Source organism: Fonsecaea monophora, assembly GCF_001642475.1.
Source record: "Fonsecaea monophora strain CBS 269.37 chromosome Unknown Scaff37, whole genome shotgun sequence".
In the NCBI taxonomy this organism is placed as follows: Eukaryota; Fungi; Ascomycota; class Eurotiomycetes; order Chaetothyriales; family Herpotrichiellaceae; genus Fonsecaea; species Fonsecaea monophora.
Genome location: NW_019173968.1, coordinates 12,362 through 30,637, shown reverse-complemented (window position 1 = coordinate 30,637; position 18,276 = coordinate 12,362). Strand labels below are relative to the sequence as shown.

General features: G+C 51.7%; 8 protein-coding genes across 8 annotated transcripts; 3 read left to right on the top strand and 5 right to left on the bottom strand.

Annotated features, from left to right (window-relative positions):
* Positions 1-397: 397 nt before the first annotated feature.
* Positions 398-3,963, bottom strand: AYO21_05688 (hypothetical protein; the record flags this gene model as incomplete). The annotated part of the gene is made up of 5 exons (XM_022655655.1): positions 398-877; positions 945-1,616; positions 1,673-2,350; positions 2,420-2,496; positions 2,565-3,963. 5 exons carry the CDS (start codon positions 3,961-3,963, stop codon positions 398-400), a joined length of 3,306 nt encoding a protein of 1,101 aa, XP_022511959.1.
* Positions 3,964-4,331: 368 nt separating this feature from the next.
* AYO21_05687 (hypothetical protein) lies at positions 4,332-5,554 on the bottom strand (the record flags this gene model as incomplete). The annotated part of the gene is made up of 4 exons (XM_022655654.1): positions 4,332-4,888; positions 4,963-5,145; positions 5,219-5,465; positions 5,522-5,554. The coding sequence occupies 4 exons, from the start codon at positions 5,552-5,554 to the stop codon at positions 4,332-4,334; spliced, it is 1,020 nt and encodes a 339-aa protein (XP_022511958.1).
* A 1,308-nt stretch (positions 5,555-6,862) lies between these two features.
* On the top strand, positions 6,863-8,787 carry AYO21_05686 (hypothetical protein; the record flags this gene model as incomplete). The annotated part of the gene is made up of 6 exons (XM_022655653.1): positions 6,863-7,345; positions 7,408-7,576; positions 7,642-7,871; positions 7,930-8,076; positions 8,148-8,385; positions 8,453-8,787. The coding sequence occupies 6 exons, from the start codon at positions 6,863-6,865 to the stop codon at positions 8,785-8,787; spliced, it is 1,602 nt and encodes a 533-aa protein (XP_022511957.1).
* Positions 8,788-9,023: 236 nt separating this feature from the next.
* On the bottom strand, positions 9,024-10,306 carry AYO21_05685 (hypothetical protein; the record flags this gene model as incomplete). Its single annotated transcript, XM_022655652.1, has 3 exons — positions 9,024-9,779; positions 9,831-9,958; positions 10,021-10,306. The coding sequence occupies 3 exons, from the start codon at positions 10,304-10,306 to the stop codon at positions 9,024-9,026; spliced, it is 1,170 nt and encodes a 389-aa protein (XP_022511956.1).
* Positions 10,307-10,729: 423 nt separating this feature from the next.
* Positions 10,730-11,574, bottom strand: AYO21_05684 (hypothetical protein; the record flags this gene model as incomplete). The annotated part of the gene is made up of 2 exons (XM_022655651.1): positions 10,730-11,064; positions 11,154-11,574. The coding sequence occupies 2 exons, from the start codon at positions 11,572-11,574 to the stop codon at positions 10,730-10,732; spliced, it is 756 nt and encodes a 251-aa protein (XP_022511955.1).
* Positions 11,575-12,292: 718 nt separating this feature from the next.
* AYO21_05683 (hypothetical protein) lies at positions 12,293-12,958 on the top strand (the record flags this gene model as incomplete). The annotated part of the gene is made up of 1 exon (XM_022655650.1): positions 12,293-12,958. One exon carries the CDS (start codon positions 12,293-12,295, stop codon positions 12,956-12,958), a length of 666 nt encoding a protein of 221 aa, XP_022511954.1.
* A 178-nt stretch (positions 12,959-13,136) lies between these two features.
* Positions 13,137-15,042, bottom strand: AYO21_05682 (hypothetical protein; the record flags this gene model as incomplete). The annotated part of the gene is made up of 2 exons (XM_022655649.1): positions 13,137-14,580; positions 14,630-15,042. 2 exons carry the CDS (start codon positions 15,040-15,042, stop codon positions 13,137-13,139), a joined length of 1,857 nt encoding a protein of 618 aa, XP_022511953.1.
* A 723-nt stretch (positions 15,043-15,765) lies between these two features.
* Positions 15,766-17,408, top strand: AYO21_05681 (hypothetical protein; the record flags this gene model as incomplete). The annotated part of the gene is made up of 2 exons (XM_022655648.1): positions 15,766-16,706; positions 16,760-17,408. 2 exons carry the CDS (start codon positions 15,766-15,768, stop codon positions 17,406-17,408), a joined length of 1,590 nt encoding a protein of 529 aa, XP_022511952.1.
* Between the last annotated feature and the right edge of the window lie 868 nt (positions 17,409-18,276).

Sequence of the window (18,276 nt, the reverse complement as noted above, 5' to 3'; positions counted from 1 at the left end):
CAGAGCAGGTGTAGATTAAAGGTTGTTTTGTCTGAATCTCCGGAAGAGCGGCAAACTTCGTAGTTCAACGGAGTTCATTCACCGAAATCCCCAAGTCCTGGCACGCCTGGATTCCTGCCGCAAAGTCGACTTCGGCTGACCCGCGTTTGCACCCAATAAGACCTCTTCAACCCGTGGCCAAGATGACCCGCGTTTGCACCCAATAAGACCTCTTCAACCCGTGGCCAAGATGACCCGCAATGAGCGTGGGTTTGTTTCTTCAACTGGTCGTGACGACCAGGTTTTTTAAAGTTCCCAAGTTCTCGATCGCCCGTGAAAGCATCCTACTGGGTCGTGGGTACTATTAGGTACTTACCGATGAGCACGAGCACCTCGCCTTCGTGCCCAATGCCCGCGCCTAGACTTTGCCGTTCGCAATGGGCGGGGTATCACCGTGACCACCCCAGTTTTGCATCCATGAATCCAACATGATCTTGACCAAGCCACTTTGGACCACGTCAGGAGCAGTCGCCATGCTTCTACTAACCGCCTGTGCTTGGCTGGTGTCGAATTGGAGGCCTCCGTCGTGCTGCCTCTCTTTGCCGCCATACGACCGTTCCCAGAAATCGATTAGTTTGATGGCCGGACAATGCAAGCTTGCAGCTTCCAACCCCCGGGTAGAGCTGTAGCTTTTCAGCCCTGCAATCCACTCTGCGAACGGTACGGTCTCGAACTTGAGTCCTGCATCGGCGAGTGCCGGTAGTAGGTCCTCCGTCCAGGAGAAGTTGTGTCTGCTACACATGTTGTAGACTACACGTGGCGGATGTTGGCGATTTGTTATTGTCGCAATCTCGATGATGGCTCTGGCCAGCGTATCGACGGGGATCCACGAACACTTCTAGATTCACCCGGGAGTTCAGAAGAGTGTCTCTCAAAATATGGGGTGCAGATTTGGGTCGACTTACCATGTCCAGGGCGGGCAAAGTCCCTATACTGAGCGCAGAGCGTATCATGAGCGGAATGGCCTCATGTTCGTTCCAGATCCCATGCTTGGTGTCTCCCACGATCTGGCCAATGCGCAGGTTACACGCCAGAGCACCAAAGTCTTCGATGGCCCTCTGCACAACATATTCTGCGACAACCTTGGACTGTGTATATCCGTTACTCATGCCTTGTCGAAAGTCCATGATAGGCTCCTCTGCAATCCTCTTTTGGCCTCGAGTGCTGAGTGCAACGCCCATCGAGGAACAGAACATGACGCGTGCAGGCTGCGACAATCGCACGTCCAACGACAACTGAATTAACCTCTGGAGCTCTCTGAGATGAGGGCGGAACGATGCAAGCGGAAGGTGAAAGTTCACTGGCCACGCAGCGTGAATGATGAGAGTCAGGCTGGACAACAGTGCTTCTTTCGTGGCCCCGTCCGTGTCAAGCCATGACTTTCCTGCCTCGCTTTGGATAATCTTGACCTTTTCAGGGTATTTCGAGGCCTCCAGAAACCTCTTGCTGAGCGATTCTTCCAGGCGCTTTGCCGGTGCAGAACCTCTTACGGGACAGTATATTGTACTAACGTCGTCCCTCTCGATCAGCAGGGAAAGGATGTGAGCTCCGAGAGAACCAGTTGCACCAGTGAGGAGCTGGACTGGTTGTTAGTATGTACATCAACTGCTTACAGGACAACAGGTCTCCTTACCACTGTTTCTTTCTGAGCGACCACGCCCTCCGAAGCCTGGTGAACACGGAACTCGCCATATTTCTCGACCATGGCATCCATTTCGTCAACAAGGGCGTCGAGGTGAGACAAGGTTATCCCAGATGTCTTGCTTGTAGTGGTTATCAAGTGCGCTGTCAGGAGCCGGACGGTACCATATTGAAATATATCCTCTGCCCGTAGCTTTGCGTGTATATCCAAGTCCGGGTCTCGATCGATGGCATTCCTCAGTCTGAGTGCAAGCAGACTGTCCATGCCAGCGTCGTGGAAATTCTCGTCAATGTCCGACACTAGGATTCCCTGCTGCTGCACTCGTTTGAGCAGGTGGTTCTGCAATTGAGCTTCGTCAATCTGTATCTTGTCCCGCAGATACTCTCCGTTCCGTGGGTTCTCGCTCGGCTTGGAGTCTGTTGACGGAAGCAGTTTCTCGATCAACAGTCGTAGCTCTCGCTTGAGAACCTTGCCGGAGCTCGTTTTGGGCCAGTCTTCGAGCCCCAGATCAGCTAGATTGACCACTCGCTCTAGTGCGTAGGGGGGTCCCATTCTCTCGAGTACACATCTCTGGATTTTGATCGCGACGCCATTGTCTCCTCCCGTGTATTTGATCACTGCGATGGGAACCTCTCCGGCGACCTCGTCCGGGATCCCAATTACTTGGGACTGCAAGTATTGTTAGCTTCAGAAGGACGATGTAGAAGGACCTAAACCGAGCCACGGCTGAGTACTCACGTCTATGCCTGTGCCTTCGGATATAATGGCTTCAACAGCTGCAGAAGCTATGTTCATGCCACCTCTGATGATCATGTCTGCCAGCAATAAGATCAGATTAGCTCCATACAGCTGAAGAGACCGAAATGCGGATAGGGCTTCGTACCTTTATACCGTCCGATGATGGCAATCCTTCCGTTGGGCAACATGACTGCCTGGTCACCGCACCGATACCAAGTTTCTCCCTTATCCGTGAAAAAGTTGTCTTTACCTTGACCACCCAGATAATTTTCGATCTTCTGCAAGCCACCCTGGACTATTTCCCCAGGTACACCTCTAGGGACAGGCTCGTTCCCCTCGGGCGCACAGATCCTGATCTTGCTCCCTGGGTTGGCGTAGCCCGCGTAGATGGGATCATCCAGACTCTCTGGGACGCTATGGAGTGTCTCCGTGCAGACCGATGTACCTTCGGTCATTCCGAAGAAGGGACTGAAACGCCTGCATTTCATTACGTTGAAGGCCTTTTCGACGTGCGATCGAAGGATCTTGCTCCCACCCACAATGACGTGTTCAATACCTTTGACTGACGACTCGGTGAGTATCGGAGAAGAGGCTAAGAGATCGATCATGGATGGGACTGCGAGCACGTCGGTGTGTTCTCCTTCCTTGACTGCGGCGGCAATGGATTGGACATCAAAATTGTAGTTGACGTGCGTGACGCTGCCTCCTGGGATCAGATAGGCGAGTGTCCATGAACTGCCGACGATCGAGTTCATGGGGAGGATCTGGAGCCATCGACGGGTGCTATCCAGATTGAACACTGCTCCCCATGATCGGACATTGCAGGTGAGCGATTTATTGGTGTGCGGCGCTGCCTTTGGCAGTGCTGTCGTGCCTGAGGTGAACCAGATAAACACTGTATCGTCCAAATAGCGCTCGACCTGGTCAAAGGCCCTCTGTGTCTCCTGGAAACTATCGTCCTCCGCGGCAGAGGACACCAACTCGTTGAGTGACAAGTATGAATCGACCGTAGACTTTGGTCCGGCCATAGCCTTCACCTGCATCTCCCGCATCAAGTCAGGTACCGTCTGTTCGAGCCTGTGGGCGATGGATTCATCCTCGACAATGACAGCTTTGGCGCCAGACAACGTCAACATATGCCTGATCTCTTTGGCATTTTGCGGTGCTCGGAGATTGAGAGGTGTGAATGGACATTTCAGCTTCACTGCTGCTCGTAACAGCATGTGAAATTCAACTCTTCCGCTGAGTAGCACAGCAATCGGCGACCCGGGACTCAGTCCCTGCTTGACCAAGGCATGAGCAAGGAGGTCGGCACCGTATTGAAGCTGGGAATGAGTCCATTGAAGATACGGTCTCTCCGTCGGTTTGATGCTGGAGTCTCCATAGCTGCTTACCGCTGGAAAGAGGTCTGCAGGCTGATGTTTGCATACTATGGCTACCTTGTCTCCATGTTGGGCCACCGACGAGACTATCAAGTCGTGAAGTATCGGGATGGGAATGTGGAGATCTGGTCCTTGCACCTCAGACACTTTATCGGCCGACATTCTGTTGTCTATCACAGGTCAGCTCCCTCAAACATACCAAAGCCAAGTTGGTAAGCTGGTCGTGAAGCTTGTCCCAGACTTTCTGTCCGCGCATAGAAGGGGCTTCATTTGCTTTTTAGCCTGCGGGGATCGCTCCGGCGATTGTTCACCGCCGGAGGCTCAGGGATGGGGAAATAAGGACATGTTTCCAGACATACCGGAATAGAATTACAAACTCCACGGGACAGGTAGCGAAGAGTTGCTTACGGAAAGGGTGCTATTGATTACAGCTTAGCAGGAAACCGCGTCATGGTTCAGAAAAGTCTAGATCTATAGCAGAAGTGCCATGGCAGAACTAATCAACCAGAGGCAGGCATATCATTGACCGCCTAAAAGACTACCGCCATTCTCGACTTTGACTTGCCACTCTTCATCAGGTCTATCATCTCGTTGATCTGTTCCAGCTTGTACAGCTCAACCTTGGGCTTGATTTCATGCTTGGAAATGAACTCAATGGCCCGTGGCATCTGTTGTGGAGGGCCCGTACTCTCGCTCCTGATCTGGTATAACTTTCTCATCAACTCTAAGGAATTGAACTGAAGAGGTTTAGAGGGAAGACCGATAACCATCAGGATCCCTTGGAGGCGTAAGATTTTAGTCGCGCTGTCGTAGGCGGCCTGGGCAGCGCTGAAGACAACAGCGGCGTCCGCGCCACCCCCGGTAGCGTCTCTGACTTTCTTCTCATAGTCTGGGTCTCTGCTGTTGACCAAGACATCTGCACCGTTCTCCTTTGCCGCTGCGAGGACTTCATCATTGATATCAAGTCCAATGACTTTCAGGCCCATGGCTTTGGCGAATCGAATCCCCATCTGTCCCAGACCTCCGCAGCCCACAATCACTATAGACTGACCAGGCTTGAGACCGCACGAATCAACTCCGTGGAAGGCTGCCGGGTTATGATCAGTATCAATGCCCTCAAAGGTGTGATAGAAGACAGAGAGCACAGAGGTAAGTACTCACCTGTAATACCAGCACAGAAATATGGTGCTGAGGTTTCCATTGGGAGATTATCTGGGAGGATAATGGCATTGCGATAATCCACAGCAGAATATTCGGCGAAGAAGCCATCGGTGCCAAAGCCCTGGAGTCTTGCGGTGCCCAATTTACAGTTGAGATTGTGCACCTGGCATCCTTCGCACTCGACTATGGCAGCATTAGTCTGTTGTACGGATATTCAACCATTGGGACAGGACAGGTAGATTCCCGTCCAACTTACAGCAGACTCCCTTGATATAGAGGAAGCCAATGCGGTCACCAGGCTTAAAGCCCTTGACATTTGCACCGAGCTTCTCCACATAACCGACGCCCTCGTGGCCCATGACTACGGGCTCTGTGGCGGGAATGGATCCATCAAACAACATGAGATCCGAATGGCACAAGCCAGCAGAAGCAACCTTGACCAGGATCTCATTGTCATCTATGCTTGGGATTGGAATCTCATCTACCGTACACGTATTCGTCTCCTGGCCAGTGTTAGTACGTATCCATCTTCGGGAGTTGAGGGGCGCAAGTTATGTACAGGATGATAACGAGCTGCCTTCATTGTCGCCATTTTCTCAATGCTGGTCAGAACAGGGGGGATCGATGAAATAGGAGTTTCCAATCGACGAATCAAGAGCAGTCAGTCACCGGTCTGGAGGAAATCTCAGCCAAGGGTCTGGGTGTATCTGCGACAATCAATATCAACAGCCCGATACTTCCATACGCGTGTTTAATATGACGAATTCTGGTCTAGACAGACGGAATATCTTTTCTGCTCATGCAAGGGCTGTTGGTCGTCTCGGCTGATATCGTTGGCCCAGCTAGAACATGTTCCTCCTCTTTGCCAGATGCCGCACACCCAACGGCGAACGAACAGCATTCATCCACGCTCAACCCTCACAAGACTCGGCCATTGATCTCCGCTGTTTGCGGGGAAAATCCCCAACAACGAGGCTTGGAATTCGAGGGGTCGACGTAGAGGCGGAGAGGAGACGGATCAAGGTTACCTTCACCTCGGTTCATCTGTTCGGCATGCTGGTGGAGTAATTCGGATACGATGTGCCCTTTTTTTTTTCAGCACACTAGAGTAGGGAGGGTGAGAGGCTGGAAGTGGAAGATCCGGTCTTGGTTGTGCAGTCAAGGCATAATAATGATAAGAAATTCAAATGCTCATGATGGTACGAGTACGAGAAATTCCTCGTATTTCCTCTCCAAGTTCAGTTAGAAATGATTCATCCAACCTCAGCCTCGTCAGACTCTCGTATTTACTTACTCCACCACTCCTTGGTATCTGGTCCCAATGTGCTCTATATAGTTGTAGAATACCCTTCCATCTGCCATTGCATAAAATCTAAATCGGATGCCTCAAGCCTACTATTTGTAGGGTTCCAGCATAACAACGACCGGTTTAGTCAGATTAGTGCCTGATCTGTCGCTATACGGCATTCATTTACCGTTCCACGCTCTCCTTTGATACTACCTCCACGTGGCTCTAGACACCTGGAGTACGACCCAGATGGAGGCGTCGAGCACAGTGGAGTCTGGGGCTCCCTTGTGGAGGAGCTTAACCTGAGTCCGCTATACTCTAAGTCTCACCCCCTTGAGCGATGGCCACCCATGCCTGCCTCCTCTAGGCATCACATAGCTTCGGATCTGTGACGGTGCACCCACAGAGCAACAATAGCTTGTACATTCGACCCTTGGCCAGGCTGTCGGAAAACAGAGTGCGAGATTTCCACCCCCTGAATGCATGGGAACGTTGTGTAAGTGGAACCTGGGAGACCTATCCATATATTACTCCATCTCCACCTCTTCACATTGATCATCAGCATCCTGTGACTGGCCTTCTTCTCGCATACTTCCCGATCAAGAGACCAAAATGACAGCCTCTGACCATCGGGCAAAGGCCACGCGATACAATTTCGCCGTGGCCTTCTATGTCGCCTTGGGCTCGTTCACATATGGCTTCAATTCGGCCATCATCGGCTCCGTAATTGGCATGCCATCATTCTACGCCTACTTTGACTTCGTGGCCACCAGCTCCTATGGTGGTTCCATCATCGGTGCTTGTAACGGGCTCTACGCAGGCGCGGGTGTCTTGGGATGTTGGGCTGTCTTCTGGTTTGCAGACAAGTTCGGCCGCAAGGTTGCGATCCAGGTGATTGCGGCAATCTGCATTGTATCAGCTGCCATTCAAGCTGGATCTGTGCACATTGCCATGTTCCTGGTGGGGAGATTCCTCAACGGCTTCGGCGTCGGCATGATCAACTGTGCCATTCCCACCTACATTTCCGAGATCTCACCAGCTGCTCAGAGAGGTCTGGTTGTGGGCTCCCACGGCTTCATCATCTGTTGCTCATATGTACGTTCAACTTCCCCGAGAGAGTCTACGGGGATCTAAAAGAAGGCTGACATCTTTCACAGGGCGCAGCCGGCTGGGCTGGCTTTGGCATCTATTATGAGGACAACCCGGCCATCCAATGGCGACTTTTGGTCGCCCTTCAGATCGTTGCTCCCTTATTACTGCTTCTTGGAAGTCCCCTAATCCCCGAATCACCTCGGTGGTTGATTGAAAACGGAAGGTCGCAGGAAGGTATGAACCATCTCTCTCTAAAAGACCTACCAACGACGTGCCCTTACTGAGGAAAATAAACATAGGCTTGGACATTTTGATCCGGCTTCACAAGAACAAGCACGATGTCCACGACATCGGAGCGCGAGAGGAGTTTGTCCAGATCCAACGACAACTCTTCCTCGAACGGTCCAACAGAGTCCCGGGTCTCTTCAAAATGTTCACGATCCCATCCTACAGGAAGCGCTTGTTCTACGGCTTCTTCCTTCAGGCGATGTGCCAGAGTACTGGTGTCCTTGTTATATCCAACTACATGGTGAGATACTCAAGCAATGATTCCAACCATGTACATTCTAACCGCTCGGGCCTTGTAGGTGACCACGTTGAACAATCTGGGATTGAGTGGTTCAACTCCCCTTCTAATTCTTGCCGTCTACAATTCATGGGCAGCTATTTTGAACTACATCAATGCTCTCATCCTCGACCGCTTCGGACGTATCAGGATTGTGACAACTGCAGTGGTGAGCTTCCCCCGTCCCTAGAGAGAGAAATCATGGTATATATGACCAGAATTCTAATTCTCTTGCAATAGATCGGAGCGATCATCTGTGTCTGTATCGTCACGGCCCTCGTCGCCCATTACGGCGGTCCTAGCAACACCAACAAAGCGGGCTCTGGCGCCGCAGTGGCTTTTATCTTCCTGTTCGTCACCTGCTACGGACTCGGCGTCGATGTCACCAGCTACGTCTACTGTGCTGAGATCTTCCCGACCCATATGCGGACCCGTGGAGTCGGATTCTCCGTCAGCGGGCTCTTCTTGATGACAACCGGTAAGTCAAAGATGATATCTTCTCTGTCACGCACGCGGCATCTGTACTAATGAATCCCCCGTAACAGTCTACACGACCGCGGCAGGCCCGGCATTCAACAACATCGGCTGGAAGTTCTACCTCGTCTTCATCATCGTGACGTCTCTCATGGTGCCGTGGGTCATCCTCTACTTCCCCGAAACCAAGGGTCTGAGCTTGGAAGAGATCGGCGTGCTCTTCGGAGACGAGGTCGCCCTCGACTTGACTCACCTGTCCGAGGAAGAGAGGGCCGAGTTCGACAGGAGCATCGCAGACCATCTCCCAGTCGGCTACAGCGAATTGGAAAAGGGGGGCTCGGTCAAGAACGAGAACGTCCAGCAAATCGATGATGTCGGAGACGAGGCTGAGAATAAACAGAAATAGATAAATCTTCTTCGTCTCATAGATCACATCAGATCACAGACATGGAAAGCGTGGTGGTTTAGGTCCTGTATCTCTCTCTCTCCAGATTGATCATGGCTAGGGCATATACTCGAATACATTCTCTCTCATTTTCCAAGATAATTCTACCAACACTTCAATCTTGATTCGTAATCAAAGTCAATGCGAGAAACCTTGTGGGTTTTCTCCGTACGGCCTTCATCCATTCAGGCCGCCATCTATGGAATCATTTTTGCCTTTCTCATCCGATCAAATGTCTCACCCCAAGTCTCCATGATGGAACTCTTTTCGTTAAATCCCGCTTTCTGGATTTTGGAGAGGTCGTATTGTCGATCGAAATCAGCCAGGGTCAGGTGGAGGATTTCGAATCCTGGCATCGTGATGCCCGACTGAGCAATATCCCTGCGAAGATTGTGTTTCTCTTCCAAAGCTTTCCACTGGTTTAGGTTGTCATTGATGTATGCTCGAACTTCCTTCGAGTCACTGTTAGGAGGCGCGGATTTCAGGCCGAAATATCCGCACAGCTGTGGCCATTTTTCTTCCCAAGTCTCAGGCTCGGGAGACGATGCCACGTTGAACGCCTCTCCGTTGCCGCTCACTTCTGGATGTAGAGAAAGGAAAATGGTCTGCTTCGCGATCATGTCGCTACCAGCCTCGTTGTGCTTGGCTCTCCAGCTTTTGACGGTTCCAGGGAATGGGACAACGCTGCCGGCTCCATTGATTTCTCTCCAGAGCGAAAAGTAGATGCCCAGGGATGCTCCCAACGAGTACGCCGAGTGGTTCGGTGCGAATCCAATAATGATGTCGGGTCGTGTTTCGCACCACGTCCATGATTTCCCTTTGGCGTAATCACCCAACCAGTCGAGCTGAGCGTGGTAAAAGAGCTGGTCACTATAGGGTGGCTTGAGTCGGGGGAGGGACTCCTTGAGAGGGACAGGAAAGTAGTGGTCCTCTTGAAGAAGAAACCCGTACATCTGGAAAGGAAGAGTTAGTATTTTGTCTAAAAAGACACAAGAACCACATACCTTGGCACCCGTTTGGAAGGCGACAAATTCTAGCTTCGGGGAGAGTCGATCAACAGCGGTGATCGACCGAGCGAGCATGTCCACTGCATCTTTCTTCTCTTGCTCAAAGTTGGGATTCGCTTTGTAGGCTGGGAAAGAGTGGGATTAGAGACTTGGTGGATTTCAATCAGGGTTTTCACTCTTCACTTACCATAATAGAAAACATGTGTGACCGTTTCGATGCCTGGAATCTTGTCTTTGATAGTATCCTCAAGCGTTTTCTGTTCCCCTTTCAGTAGATTGATTCCGGAGATAATCTGGAGTCTATCTGTTTTTGGCCACAGCGAAGTCTCGATGTCCAGAGGCCTGTTCGTCAAGGCGGTGACTTTGCTCCAAGTTCCTGCCTTTGGATAGTCCTTTAACAACTTGTCCACGACGGCCCAGCCAGAGACGCCGGAAGCGCCGAATATCAGGGCGTGGTTATTGCGTGAAGCCATTTTGGTAGTTCGACGTCTGTTTCCTCCCTGCTCCTCCTTTTTCAGGCACTCATGGCACGGAGCCATGTCCTTGACTTGCTTATTTGCTCCTTACCATTGTGGTTCTTCTTCTCCAACCTGGAAAATGATGGCCGAAAACCGGGAATGCGGAGATCGGGCTAAGGCTGAGGGGATTTGAGGACGGGGAAGCTCGCGTTTAGACTTCAGGTGAAGCCACCCACATGGAAAAAGGGCACAGTACCTCCGGTAGAGACAAGTTCATGGATTCACCTAACCTCTCTCCCCACAGGGCAGCACTTCTATGTCCGGACTGTGGATATGGAGGTCCGCTTAGGCTATGCTGTGGGCTCCCCAAATGAAAGCTCACCATCATCACATCCGAGTACCTAGGCAGGCGGCGCTGGAAGCTGTGCCAAAGCCTTTCTACCCTTTCATATCTCCAAACCCTTTGACAAATTTGAATCCCCTAACACTCACCCCTTTAGCATTACCAATGACCCGGTGTGTGTTTGGGCTGGCATCCGCTTCTCTGAGTTCTGGGCCATCCAACGCATCCAGAGACTCGAATTCATGGACTGCCATGAATCTAGGTACCGCGGAGAGGTTGACATCGTCCGAAGACACCAACTGGTAGCGCTGCGAGCGACGATAGCCGGGGACTCTTGAGAGCATGTACAAGTGTTCATCCCGGTAAAACGTATTGTAATCGTCATCATCAGCTGGCTCCATTTGAACGTTGAGAATGTAAGGCGCGGGCGCTGAGCATCCACCAACAAGGGTGAAACGAAGTCAGCGAGCGTGGAATTCCCGGGGGTGCACGAGACAAGATTACAAGGATAACACTTACTGTGTCCAAGGCCTTTCGGGTCGAAATCCTGGATTAGCTTGTAGATTCGTGAATCCCATGAGGCACAAGACTTTGGAGGGTTTCCTGCAAGGACTTCACTATTCTGAGCAATCTTCTTCGAGTGTTCTTCTCTTGCTGACGCCGGATCCTCGACCTGGCACATTGCGAGGAAAGTCTTCTCGGTCGGAGGCTCAATATTGGTGTGCGTAACTTTGACATCGTGTAAAGTGGTCTGGCCCACTTGAATCGGCGTCTTGGTGGCAAGCGGATAGTCATTGAACGCCTCGTACAATGCTGCCCGTGTAACAGCCTTTGCTTTGACTAGGCTGGGTATATTTTCGGAGCAATACCATTTCTCCCAAGTCTGACGGTCCAATCCGGAGGGTTCAGAGAGAACACGAAACAGATAGGGAGCCGACATATTAGGATATGGGTATTGCTTTCCTGTTTGCCGTTTTCAAACAGAGCGATTGGATCTCTTGATGTGCCTGAAACGCGTGGCTGCCGAAGAGCTGGGAGAGTTGGGTCACTCAGCGGGCATTGGGACTTCCAATGTCAACCATTAAATGGACTTCATATGCCAGAACCTGGAGGAGGGCGGCTGAGAGGTGTGGAGTAAGGAGTTTGGACTCCGAGGTGCCCTTAGGCTTTCCCACAGTTTGTCGAGCCCTGTCGGCGGATGGTCAACGATTGAGGAGAGCATCCTCGCACTTCCAACCGCCGAAATGTTATGCACAGGCTCTTAGGAAGGCCAGTGTAATGCTGACAGCAAGGGGCTAATCAGTTGTATGATGGCGATAGGCAAAGATCGTTCCCTGGCATTCAGAATCGAATAGGTCCGAAGGGTTGCCTTGTGTATCATTCGTATGGGGAGCTCGGAACAAGCCAAGCAGGGTAGATAGAGGATTTGTAGGCATATCCTTGGTGACTTGGTAGGTCTATGGCTGATCTTTGGCGGGAAATCATCAATGGGGGTGAATGTCACGGGATGCTGGCGCAGGAATGAACCCGAAAGCTGTCCGCCAACAGCCGCTTTCCCTGCGGCGACAACGTCACAGCCATCATCGCATTCCTTGAATTCACACTTTCTGTGCCACGAACATCCCACCCGACAAATTTACATTCCATCTGTCGCCGACATGCATCGCAAAATTCTTCTGTGCTCTCTCTTCTCCACATTGTCCTTCGCCGCTGCCCTCTCGCCACTGGACATCTTTCGCGGTAATCCCTCATCGATCCAGGATTCCTCAGTGGTCTATCTCAACCCAGATCAGAACACAATGAACCCCGGCCCCGTTCAAGCGGGGGATGAACCAGGACAACCTGGCGGTCACATCGGCGACAATACTCTGTCGATATCCGATATACTGCCGCAGACCCGCAAGATCAATATCTTTGCATCACTGACACGAGACATCTCCGCCGTCACCTCACGCCTGGAATCCACCAAGCCAGAAGACAACACGACACTCCTGGCTCCTTTGAACAGTGCGATGCAAGCCCTGCCCCGCAAACCTTGGGAAGATAGACCGGGTGACGACTCGGGTGTGGATGCTGAGAGGGACGAGGACAAAGCCGCCCGAAATTTACAGAGATTTGTCGAGGAGCATGTGGTACCCGTGAGTCCTTGGAAGCCGGGCAAGTCGAATAAAATAAAGACACTGGGTGGACAGGAACTGTGGTGGGAGGAAAATGAAGACGGCGACAGAGTGATCAACCCGGGAAATTTGATTGTCGACGGTGTTGTGGGAAAGGTGGGCAACGGCGAGATTTGGGCGGTCAGGGGAGTGGTCAATTACGCATGAATGAGAACGGCACTATTGATGAATATACGAGTTAAGACTTCTTTATGAGGTTTCCCCAGGCTTCCGGGGATGGGTAAATGTACAATTAGGCATCCGATGGATGCCCGTCTATCAAGTCGACACCGTTCTTTGGGTGGAGCATCGAAACGGTATAAGGGAGCACTCCTACATAGACAGACTATCTATTCTTTTTCCCCTTCACAGCCAACTGTTCTCTCAGAGACTGTCGGGTCTCATCGATATCGGATCGGTCCTCAAAGTATCCATCAAGCAAGCCGCTCTCCAATATCAATTTCCAAAAACACCACAGATAACAAATCCCAAAACAAGCAGCGCCTATGCATGCGTTCGCCACCACCCAGAGATCAGGCTTATCTTCGGGTGGACTTGCGAATGCTTCCAGCAGATGCCAAAATGCCATGACAATATAGGTCTGGAAATGTAGAATTTTGGTCGGTGTCGCCAAATCATCGGGAGCCTGTGGTCGACCGGTAATGTTTTCGTGCTCAGGGTCGTAATATGCTCCCACACTGGTCGGTGGAAGCCCAAGCAGGTAGCACCACAGAAAAGATACCACAGCATAGGGAATTGTGAGCCCGTCTCTCTTCAACAGTGGAAACATGGTCCAGACGCCGAGTGCATTTGCCCACCCAATCCAGGCTCGATACTCTTTGCTGAGGCCTTGTTTGCAGCCGAGTAGCAAGGTCATTGGGAGCAATGGAAGCAGTACCGACTTTTCGTGAACTTGAAAGGAGAAGAGAAAAAATCCCCATGCCGACGTGGCTAGTGCGTATGGGAGCAGCGCCTTCTGAGGTACCGCGCCGATGATCAGCATCGGTCCCAGGATAGATCCAAGAGTTGCGATCGCTGAAACACGAGGGAGGTCGACTATTCCCTGCAACTTGCGAAGTTTGTAGAAAGTATTTGTAAAGCACCAGAAGTTTGCCACCTTGTCCTCAAACAAGCCACGGGCAAATGGAAAAATTCGATGGATGGCCTGGCTGAGTTGCAGCACTACCATGTCCAGAGGAGCATTAGGGTCAAGAGCTATGCTCATCTCGGCAAGAAACGGCGGTGAGGCCATGTCAGAGAAGGAAACTTTCTGGTATATGTCGTAGAGTGATCCGAGGAGCAATGGAGCCAGCAACACGGCGAACGCAAGAGCTGTGACGAGAGCGATCGAAATGAGTCTACCGGGGCGAATTTTCGGAGTTAGGCAAGAGCCTAGCAGGTAAGCAAAGATGACAGGCGAATAGTATAGGGCCATCTGCTTGAACCCAAGGGCAGCGACGAAGAAAATGCAAGACCACAAGAGACGACCAGCATAGACGCTCGAGAGAGTTGCGACAACGAAGCCGAGCATAACTGTGTTGTACTGGAAGTGACCGTGATCGATGAGCAGGTTCGCTGGTTGCATAAGGATTGCCACGAGTGCGATCGATGCTGAGGTAGTCCCCGTGGCGTGGGCTCTGCTGAAGTGACGAAGAAATATAATCAACGCCGGGACATAGATGAGGTACTCTGAGAGAATAACGGTAGCGCGCATAAACACCTTGAGATCGGCCTCTTCCATGCCGCGAGACTTGTCGAGCTCAAACCAGGCTGGATTGAACAAAGAACCGCTTATGTTTCGTCAGCTCTCGAATTTCTTTCCAAGTCGAAAACACGTACATTTTGCCACATAGCCAGCTGTGGTACGCCGTCAAAGGAGGATAGTCGAGACCCCAGTACGGAAGATCGTAGAAGTACCACTTGGATACTGGCAAATGGGTTGTAATCTCCATCCAATGCCTCTGAGCCTCAAAGTCTCCATGCATCGGCGGCACCTGATATCCAGAGTGGCCCCAAAGCCCAACACTCCATCTGAAGAGACCGGCAATCATCAGAATCAGCGGCAGCAGAATCCATTGAGATGTGGTGCCCCGGGCTGGCCAGAGAAAAGCTACAAGGGGAAACTCGGGGGTGACGGCGCTGCTGTCATCGGGGTCGATCTTGACAATGTCGGTGATGGTGTTGCTGCGAATCAGACTAGGAGCTTGTTTTCGCTTTTTCCTGGGTCTGTGGTTGTTCGATGGGCTCGACATGTTGAGTTGGGAGCAGACGAGCAGCCTCGACAGCGGTCAGAAGCAAGAGTTTAATAGCAAAAGCTGGTCCTGTCAGGCTCTGAAGTTGAAGATTTGCAGAGTGGCACCGTGGCCAGTTGTAGACACGTTTTGATTGGTTCCCGAAGAGGATTAAATGCCCAGACCCAGCCATCCTTTTGATAAGATAAGCTTTTTACCGCCTCGCTGCTTGGAGAAAAATTTCGGCTTCAAAAGAAAAAGTGAAGGTCCATATTTTGGTTCCTTTACCATCTTTCTCCTCTGCTATCTTTTTCTGCTGCACCCATCATCCAGCATTCACAACTGTGGGCATATTTTCGAGGGCATCATTACTCTGTACTTGAGGTCTATCGAGGGCTCTGTGGGTCTGTTGCTACTGGGGGTATCCCGAAAACTCATCGCAGGTCTCTGCTTGTCTCATCCTGCCGACGAGTTCTGTTCCAGGTCCGTCTGTGGTGTTGCGCTTCCAGCAGAAATTCACATTTCTGCCAGTCCTTTGCGAAAGCAAGTGACTAAGTGAGGTCGAGGGCTTTTGATTCTATTTTCGTGGATTGAGGGTTTTGCCGCACTCGCTGAAATTTTCTTTCAGTGACTTCCGTGGGAGTGAATTTTTCAAACTCGAGGGTTCTCAGTTCGTAACATCTCCTCCATCCTTTTCTTTACTGCTTCATGCTAACCATGCCATTCTTTCAGTTTACATTCAATATGTCCAAAGTCAAGTCCAAGTCCGTGCCTAGCACCGGGTCTAAACCCGGTGTCCTGTCGAAGGTCAAGGGGGCAGCAGTGTCGAAGCCATCGCAAAGTGTGAAGGCAAAGAGCAAGGAGATCGCGAAGGAGGTTGCCGCAAAGGAGCAGAAGAAAGATAAGAAGAACAAGAAGGTTCCTGTCAAGGAGCCCACTCCCGAGCCAGAGTCGAGCTCAGAGGAAGAGGAGAGCGAGGACTCGGCCAGCTCAGAGGAAGATTCTGAGACTGAGGAGGATGTCAAGACCAACGGCGCCAGTGGAGTGAAGGTTGATGAGGACGATTCCGAGGACGATTCAAGCGAAGAGTCCGACTCTGAAGCATCGTCATCCGAGGACGAAGCTCCCAAATCGAACGGTGCTGCTTCCAAGACCAAGCCTGCTCCCAAAGCTTCCGAAAGCGAGGAGGAAGACGAGGATAGCACCGAAGAGGAGTCTGAGGAAGAGAAGCCCGCCGCCAAAGGTGCTAAGATTGGCAAGGCTGCTGTGGAGGAAGATGACGACGAGTCTGAGGAGAGCTCAGACGAGTCGGACAGCGACGAAGAAGCTGCTCCCTCCAAAGCGGCAAAGACAGCCAAGGCCAATGGCGTCAAAGCTGCAGAGAGCAGCGACGAAGATGACGAGGACTCTGACGACAGCAGCGAGGGAGATCAGAGCAGCGATGACTCTGAGGAAAGTGATGAAGAGGCGGAAGCTAAACCTGCCAAACGCAAGGCGGAAGATGCCGAAGAGCCTGCCGCAAAGAAGACAAAGGTCGAGGAGGATGGTTCAAAGGGATCCATCCTCTTTGTCGGCAACCTCTCCTGGAACGTCGACGAGGAATGGTTGAAGTCGGAGTTCGAACAATTTGGGGAGCTCGGCGGTGTTCGGCTGATCACTCAACGCGAGGATGGTAGATCTAAGGGGTAAGTCGATACCACGATCTCGAACTCATTGCGTCGTGACTGATGAGATTTAGCTACGGATACGTTGAGTTTGTCAACGCCGCTGACGCCGCCAAGGCCCACGTCGCAAAGCAAGGCTACGAGCTCGATGGGCGTGTTATGAACGTCGACTTTGCCAACAAGAAGCCCGACGCAGGCGATAAGCAGGAGAAACGACGCCAGTCTTATGGAGACGCTTTGAGCGAACCCTCCGACACTTTGTTCCTGGGTAATTTGTCTTTCGAGATCACCGAGGACGATGTCTACAATATCTTTGCGCCATACGGAAACCCCACCGGTGTCCGCATCCCAACCGACAAGGACACTGGCAACGTCAAAGGATATGGCTACGTAACCTTTGCGACATTGGACGAGGCCAAGAGTGCGCTCGAGGGTGCGCAGGGCTCCTACGTCAAGAACCGACCCATGCGTGTGGACTATGCCCAACCACGTCAACAGAATGGTGACGCACCAGCTCGCGGAGGCGGGTTTGGTGGTGGGTTCGGCGGTCGCGGTGGTCGCGGAGGTCCTCGTGGAGGCCGTGGCGGCGGCAGGGATTTTGGTGGACGTGGTGGACGAGGAGGAGGCCGTGGTGGTCCTCGCGGAGGTGCTCGCGGTGGAAGAGGCGGCACCACCAACCGAGGCGGCTTCGGTGACTTCTCTGGCAAGAAGACTACCTTCTGAGTTGTGATACCCCTCCCTGTGTCTTCAGATTCGGTTGCATATGGATCACTGGATATGGTGCTGCGAGTTGGAGTCTCATTGCCTGTTCAACCCATGATTATCCCTGGAGCATTATCCTATGTGCGTGGAATGCATGCGACAAACATGTACCATCACGGCGGGAGGATGCAAAGGTTAATGTCGCCAAAAGTTACAAATTGCTTTTCTTTCCTTCGATCTTGTTCCTGGGTCTAATAGAGGGAGTCGGTTTTTTTTTTAAACCAGATTGTCAAGGTTCAATGGAAATCCACATTGAAAACACTCAACATTTTCTATTCCAGTTAGATTTTCGGCTCTTTTGTCTTTTGTTAGCTCCTGTACAAGTACCCGAATTGTTCTTGGTGCGCAAGTTGTTGATCACAAGTAGGTGTGCCGCGCCCCGATGTCGGCACATGAGACATCACGATACGGCAATACAAGCCTTGGGAGGTGGTGACTTCAGATGGCCGTCATTGATTGGGTTCATCTGACACCATCAGCACCACCCAAGATACCGCCAGACGCAGCCAACAAGGCCTGAGCGCGTGATTCCATCCCTTGATCAGCACTTGTGGCTCAACCATCCCCTGCACCTGATACGTGTTCGTCAAATCAGGGATCAGAACCCCCTTCTGGGGTGCCGCCTTTTCAGGAAACCTGCTGAGTGGCATGTCTCTTAGTTAGACTGCTTGAATGCCTTTCAGGACTTGCATACTTCCCTAGCAAGAAGCCTGGTTGAAAGTGACCTGGCCCTTGGCAGGATAGACTCTGCTCGCGATACTCAACATTCCGCAGTCTCTCCCCTTTGTTCCCTCCTTTCATTCTCCCTTTCACTCTCGTCACTACAATC